Below are 7,038 nucleotides of genomic sequence, written 5' to 3'. Positions count from 1 at the left end.
AGGGGGCAGGGGGCTGGCTGCGGCGCGCGGTGCCAGTGGCGGACTTAGCCCCAGCCCGGGCGGGCGCGGCCGGCAGGGAGGGGGTTAACGCGCGCGGCCTCTATGATAATGAGCTGCATGGTAATATAGGGAGGCCGGCTCTCAGGGCTCCGCCGCCGCCACCACCGCGGGAGCCGGAGCTGCCGGGCGGAGCGTCCGCGCCAGACTGGAGCGGGAGGGCGGCTGAGCGCAGAGTTGCTGGGAAATTTTCAGCCGAGAGGGCAGGCGATCCAGAGAGAGACCCCGCGAGCTCGGGAGCGGTGGGGAGCGCGGGCGCCGGAGCGAGCGAAGCGAACCTCCAAATAGATCTGGAGAGCCAGGTTCCCGGAGGAAATGGGACTGTGAATGAACCCGGGAGCAAGAAGGGAAGGAAGCGCCGCGATTGCTGATGTCAGAGGAGCCCGGAAAGTCGCGCTGGAAAAATCTGAAGACTGCCGGGGCTCTGCCGCTTCCCAAGGAGAGACACCGCCAGCCACCCACCCCACGCCCCCTCGGCGCCTCCCGGTTCCCCCAGCGAGCCGGCGTCAGAGCCCGGCAGTGCTGTTACGGGGCGGCGGAGGACGGAGCGGCGCGCGGACAGGAGACCGAGGGGCCACTTCAGGAATACAGATAAGTGGCTGGTGGCTTGACGTGGATTTTAATGAATTTGGACTCCATGTGGATTTGGTCGTCCCCGTGAACGCGAGCTGCTGGCAGCGAGAGGGGCAGCGCGCCGGCCTCGGCAGCCGGCGGCCGAAGCGGCCGGACCGGGGACGGAAGGACAGACCGACGTCTCCGAGCTGGGTAAGCGGCGCCCTCCGCCCTGTCCCCCGAAGCGCGCTCGCCCCGCCGCGGCTCCTCCTGCGCCCTCCTCCGCGGCGTCCCGGCCCCGAACGCCTGGGCTCGGCTGCGGCCGGCGAGTCCCCGCGCGGGGTCGGCCACTTTCGCGGGCCGGAGCGCGGCGCGCGCGCGTGTGCCGGCCGCCTCCAGCCCAGGCTTCCCCGCCGGCGCCCCGCTTCCCCTCTGGGCTGCTGGCGGGCGGCGCTCCACGGCGCGCTTCCACCGCGCACCTGCCTGCAAGCTGCGGCTCGGGGAGCGCGGGGGCAGCGGTACTGTCCCGAGAGCTGCAGCCCAAAGCGGGCCTCCGAGGCACTGCACCGGCAGCAGGGCCTGGGCCACTGTGGCCGGCGCTCAATTTGGGGACGTTCACTCTGGTGCCGGAGTCCCTGGAGGCCGCTGGCTGTTCCTTCGGAGCAGGGGACTTGGGAATCAAAGGGGAATGCCTCATATGCGCGGCTTCCAGAGGCTCAGGGAACGACAACAAGGCACCGGATGGGATAAGTGCCCCATGCCCCCTTCTGTGCGCCCTCGTGGTGAAGCACCCATAAGCACCATCCCCTGGTCTGAGCCTCAGGAGAGGGTTGGGGGTTGAAGGACGAGCTTGTCCAGGGTCCGAGAGCCTCCTTATAAGCCATTTTAGAATATTTTCTTCCTTGGGCTTCTTCTTGCCCCAACCCACAAGTGATGTAGGGATCTTAGAAAATTCTATCCCTTTTTATCCATCCCACAGGTAGTCTCTGTAAATATGTTAATCATGGTCTTGATGACCAAAGAGAGACAGTCATCCGGAAACTGCCATCCCAGGTCCCTGACGAATGTCCACCGGTTTGGCATGGCCTTTGCCCTAGAAGGAGCTACCTACTCAAACTCAGCTCGGAGGGATAGAGATAATGGGGGAGGTGGAAGTAAAAGACTTGGGGTTCAAAGTCAGTTGTCTCTAGAAATGAGAGCCCCATGAAGTGGGCAATGGAAATTTGATCAGGTCTCCTGTAGGGTTCTAAGATCCTAGGGTAACAGTGGCATATCCGAGTAGTGGCTATACAAGGGACATAAGACAGGACCAGTTTGAGGCAGTTGCTTGGGGACCCAGTAGCTTGGAGGAACCTACAGAAATTTGGGGAGCCATTCATCCCCTTTCTTCTATCCATGAGCACAGTGGACGAGGTTCATGAGCATCAGATCAAGATCAGTATCTGGACTGGGCAGGGCTGGACGTCCTGGGAGCTGGGAGTCAGGTTCAGTTCCCCCGCACACCAGTCCCCACACAATAGCAGGCTCCTGTCTTTCTGGGCTTCTTTCCCAGACCTTGAAACTTCACTCTTCCCTCTGGGCAGGCTTTGGATTCTGGGGCCTTCAACAGAGCGTCAGAGCCCGGGGAAGAGAGAGCTCTGGCTGGAGGAATTCAGCTATTCCTAACTGAAATGCACAACTTTTGTGCAGACACCCCAGAACACTCCAGGAGCTGCTAGCAGCCCTCTCTCCTCTGATCTCCTGGCAAGAAGAGAGAAGAATTCATTAATTTCCCCCTCACCTCATCTAGCACCTTTTGAACTAATTACCTATGATCTCCCCTCCTAGGCCTGGGGTCGGGGTGGGCAGTCAGGTGGGAAGGTAGGGAACCAGGGAAACTGAGAGCAATCTGTCAAGATACCCTAGCGCGGTTGTTTTGCTTTTCCCTTCTTCCACCTGGCATCTCCGCATACGCCCAGCCTTTCCTCATCCCGGAACCTGCCCTCACTGCCAGCATTGCCTGAAAGAGTGGTTCCCCTCAGCCCTCTCGCCAACCCTCTTCAGGGACCCGCTGATAAAGGAAGGGCAGTGCAGGCTGCCCTCTCCGCTCCCTCACTGTCCTCAACAAATTGCATTAGGATGGGGGCAAATTGGCTTGCAAAGCAGTTAAATGGAAATGACATTTGGAGCGCTGTGCCCTGGATATGCTGCTGAAGAGCAGCAGGGTGCGGGGCAGTGGAGCGCAGGAAGGTCCCCTCTGCCCAGGACCACGAGTCTGGCAAGGGGTTTCCACTTGGCCCTTCTCTTTGACAGGACGTAAGGACCAGGACCGGGGTCCCTCATAGCCTGGAGCAGGACATAGGGAAGCTGGTTGGCCTCTCAGCCCCCGTCTAAATGAGTAAATGGTGGTGTTCCATGTCCATCACCCCAAAGCAACCATGTCATTGCAAGGTTGGTGGCCCTGCTTTCAGAGCTGCCCTGAATACCTACCCCTGTCCCCAAAGCACCAGGGAACATTCCCTCTCCAACCTTTTGACCATCAAAAGCTGCAGGTGTGATGGATGTAAAAGTTCACCATCTGTTGGAGTGGAGTCTGTGCTTAACATGAGGTTAAAGAGAAACCCTTCGAAGAACAGCTACTTCTCCACCAGGCCCCTTTCCCATTTCCAAATACTTCTGGTGATTTTATTCATCTTTATTTCATGGGCATGTTACAAGGAAACACACAGGCAGGATGGGAAACCAGTGACACAGTTAAATACACCAGGCAGCAGCTGGCAGCAGCCTAAACTCACCAGTTCAGGTACCATGAAATATTTATGGCTCTGGAGTTGTCACTGTTAGGGGGTTTTATAGTCTCTATCCTGCCTCCTTTGCTATGGCTGCCTCTCCAAGATAAGGGGTTTGGTGCGGGGAGCGGGAGAAACGATTTCCATCTCCAGCAGCGACCCCCCCCTCAGCTGTCTCCCTGCATTGCCACACAGCTGTTTCCACACACGCAGACTGGGGCCCAGTATACTCTGTCCATCACGGCGCAGCAAGAGGCAAGGAGCTCCAAGCCAGGCCCCCACCCCACTCCCGTTCTGATCATAAAGAGACCGGAGCATTGTGTTACTACCGTCTGTTAACTACGGATAAGTCAGGATTGTCCGCAGGGAAAGTGGCAGAAGCAGGCTTTGAGGTGCTGTAGTTTTACAGCTTGTGCACACACCCCTCCCCCCAGCACTGCCACCCTCACCCAGGGCCAGTCTGTTATCAATTCATTATAAGTGAATATTTCTCCCCTTCACAGATGCTCTGTTCCAACAATAGTGAATGGAACGGATTCCCTTATGGGAAACAGTGTTTTTCACTTAGTTACAAAGATTTCATGCCTGATTAGAGCAAATGAGGGCTGGGGGTGTGTCCCCTTCTTGTCTGGTCATTTCTAAAGGTGAGCCCTGTGGAGACAGAGAAAGGCAATTCTTCCCCGGTGGGTGGGGGGGCAGTGTGTGTCAAACAGCTGGTCCTAAGGGCCAGGAGGGATGGATGGTAAGAACAGGACACCCCCTTTCTCCCTGCCTTAGCCCTCAGGCTCTCCAGGGCCCTGTTCCTGGCCTTTGGGCATATGGAACCTCTACTGTTCCATCTGGGATTCAAGGGCAGAAATAGAGGCGAGAAAGTTCTTTGTTGGGGAGCAGTGTCCCTACAGGGCAAGTGTAAAGGGAGAGGAGGAAGGGAGGGGGAGAGAGGAAAGAAAAGGCCCCAGCAGTGCACAGGTTCCTGCTCCCACAGTTGGTTAACCATTAACCCCTGCCCTGGCCTGGCCCTGTCTCCTGCTTGGGTGGAAGGATACTCTCAGAAACCCAAAGGAGCAGCAGGTGATGCCCATGCCCTCCTCTCCCTGCCACAGGACATTCGCCGTGTCTCCCCTCTCCCCTTCGGCCCCCAGCTCAGTCCTGGCCCCCACTCCCCCTTTTCTCTCCCTCTCCCCTGGCACCGGCATCCTTCTCCCAAACCCTGCCAGCTGTCCCTTCACCCAGGCTTTTCCAGTTGTTTGCCTGACAGCATGCATGTCCCACGGGGAGACAGGCTGGATAGTGAGAAGAGTGGATGGACCGGCTGAGCTGGGCTCACACAGGACTCCAGAGCCAGAGCTCTGAGCTCAGGTTATAGACTGCTTCAAACCTACTCACCATCGCACGAGGCCCAAGTTTGCTTGGGGGATGGGGGTGAGGAGGGGCTTTTGGCCAAAGTTCCCTCTCCTCCGGGAATGCCTGATTTCCACGAGGGTCCCTGCCTTGGCCCTCTGAGATAGGCCATTTTCTCCAAGGCCTTGTCAAAGCATTTCCAGCTGCTCAGACCTGGAGCCCTGAACTTCGGGGGAAAAAAAACCCCAGCAGACGGACCAGAGATGCGGACCAAGATACAGGAGCGAAGGCACACGTGGCAGGACCCAAGTCAAGATGCAGAAACAGTCACAGATAGGTGGAGAGAGGCAAGGTGACAGAAAAGGAAGATAAAGACGGAAAGACTGACAGTGTGAATGGGGCGAGAAGAGCTGAGAACAGACGTGGGAAGCAAGTGGGAAGGAACAGTCCAGGCCTGAGGGGCTCTTCTGGTCTTCCCAGGCGCTAAGGGGAGGCTCCTCTGGGCTGAATTGGGAAGCTGAAGTAGCAGGTTATCTCCACTAGAGGGGACTCGTGAAAACCAGGCTTGGCCCTAAACAGTGGCTTTTGTGCTTATTAGGGTGTTTTGTTTTTTGGTTTTTTTTAAGAAGAAAAAAATAGTTAAGATATATTAGAAACTCCCGGTTGTCACTATGCAGAGACCACAACTGGTAGGGTCCTTTCGCCGGTGGGACCTCTGGGCCCGTCTGGTTGCAGGGGAGCGGGAAAGGCGCCTGCAGCATTAGGAGGTGGGGTCCAGCATGGTGGGCAGCTCAGGGAGAGGCCTGCCTGGCAGGCAGGATGCATCTGGGGGTGGGAGACAGGAGGGGGCAGGCATTCTCAAGAAGTCCTGGCCCGCCGGCTGGCCTGGCCTGCCAGGAGGCTCTTGCCTTTCTTTATCAGCAGTGGAAGTTTTGGCGTATCCCCAAGGTGCCTTCACAGGCCGTCCCTTCTCCCAGCTCCCTAAATGCGAATTTTCAAAACACTCTCAGGTGGTGGCAAAACTGCTCCTGAGGAGACTTTTTAAAAGAGACCTTTCAGGAACTGAATGCATGTCAACGCTGTATCCGTGATTTAATCTTTGTCTTCATACTCTCTGTGGGAGCCTTTCTCTGAATTATAATTCCCCCTTTCATTTCAGCAGAGGACAATATGGAGAGAACAGAGTCCAGAGGCTTTTCTCATCTGAGCAGATAATAACTGTCTAACAGGGGTAGGGAAAAATATTGAAGCTTGGGGACGAGCAGCAGGCCAGAAAGGAGCATCTCCTCAGATCTGATACCATCCTCTGATATTTAATCTTGGCTTCCCTTTGGCTCAAATTTACCTGGGGTCAAAGCGGGAGGGGAGGGAGGAGAGAGCAAAGAAAAAAGAGAAACAAGATAAATGTATCATGTTATGAAAGTCTAATCCTGCTTTTCCTTGGCTAAAATTACTTTCGGTATGAGAGATAAAGTGGAGTTGCCCTTGCAAAGTTCAGCTTGTCTTTGAGAAGGAAGAGGCGGAGGAATCCTGGGGCTCAGAGTGAGTAGCCGATGATGAATGAACCCCTCTCCTCTGTGACCCCCCCCAGCACAAGTTCTCTCTGAAGCTTTGAGAGTGAAGATGGAGGCCCTGACTAAGGCACCTTCACTGCTTCTCTGCGCTGTCTGGGGAGTTAAACTTTTTGTATTTTTGTATTTACAAGCCTCCCTTCCCACCTTAGTTTCTTGTTTGGGTATGGAGGGAGAGAAAAAAGAGGTATAGAGCAGCTAAACAGCTCCTCCGAGTTTAATCTTCATATATGAATTGTTGCCCTTGTGCTGAAAGCAGGAATTGCCATCCATTTGGGTTTAATCAGGTAGAAATCCATTACTTATGCAGTGCTAGGAATGTGTAACACTTGGTACCAAGATGAAAAGGTAACAGATCCTACCTTTAAGACTCTTAAGAGCATCCTCGGGGGAGGGAGAATTACGTAAGCCATGTACCCTCACACAGAAGTTTAATATAAGGCAGAATGGAGTTAACAGTATGTTGGGGGTGTCAGAGGAAGTGGAGCTCCTGGAAGCTTTTGCTGTAGTCAATGGAAGGTGTAGGTTTCCAGGAGAGAGGCTCGGGTGTCTGAGAACTTCAGAGTTCCCTGTCAAGAATATCTGTCGGGCTTCCCTGGTGGCGCAGTGGTTGAGAGTCCGCCTGCCGATGCAGGGGAACCGGGTTCGCGCCCCGGTCCGGGAGGATCCCGCATGCCGCGGAGCGGCTGGGCCCGTGAGCCATGGCCGCTGAGCCTGCGCGTCCGGAGCCTGTGCTCCGCAACGGGAGA

General features: G+C 56.0%; 1 protein-coding gene across 1 annotated transcript in view; it reads left to right on the top strand.

Moving 5' to 3' along the window:
- Positions 1-689: 689 nt before the first annotated feature.
- LOC114485218 (plexin-A2-like) overlaps positions 690-7,038 on the top strand; it is a gene marked incomplete at both ends in the record, with an annotated part of 26,614 nt that continues 20,265 nt past the window's right edge. The window contains one exon of the mRNA XM_055083287.1: positions 690-822. Coding sequence (XP_054939262.1) covers positions 690-822 — 133 coding nt within the window. The remainder of the gene's footprint in view (positions 823-7,038) is intronic.

Source organism: Physeter macrocephalus, unplaced genomic scaffold, assembly GCF_002837175.3.
Source record: "Physeter macrocephalus isolate SW-GA unplaced genomic scaffold, ASM283717v5 random_749, whole genome shotgun sequence".
Classification (NCBI taxonomy): Eukaryota; Metazoa; Chordata; class Mammalia; order Artiodactyla; family Physeteridae; genus Physeter; species Physeter macrocephalus.
This window is presented reverse-complemented; position numbering and strand designations above follow the sequence as displayed.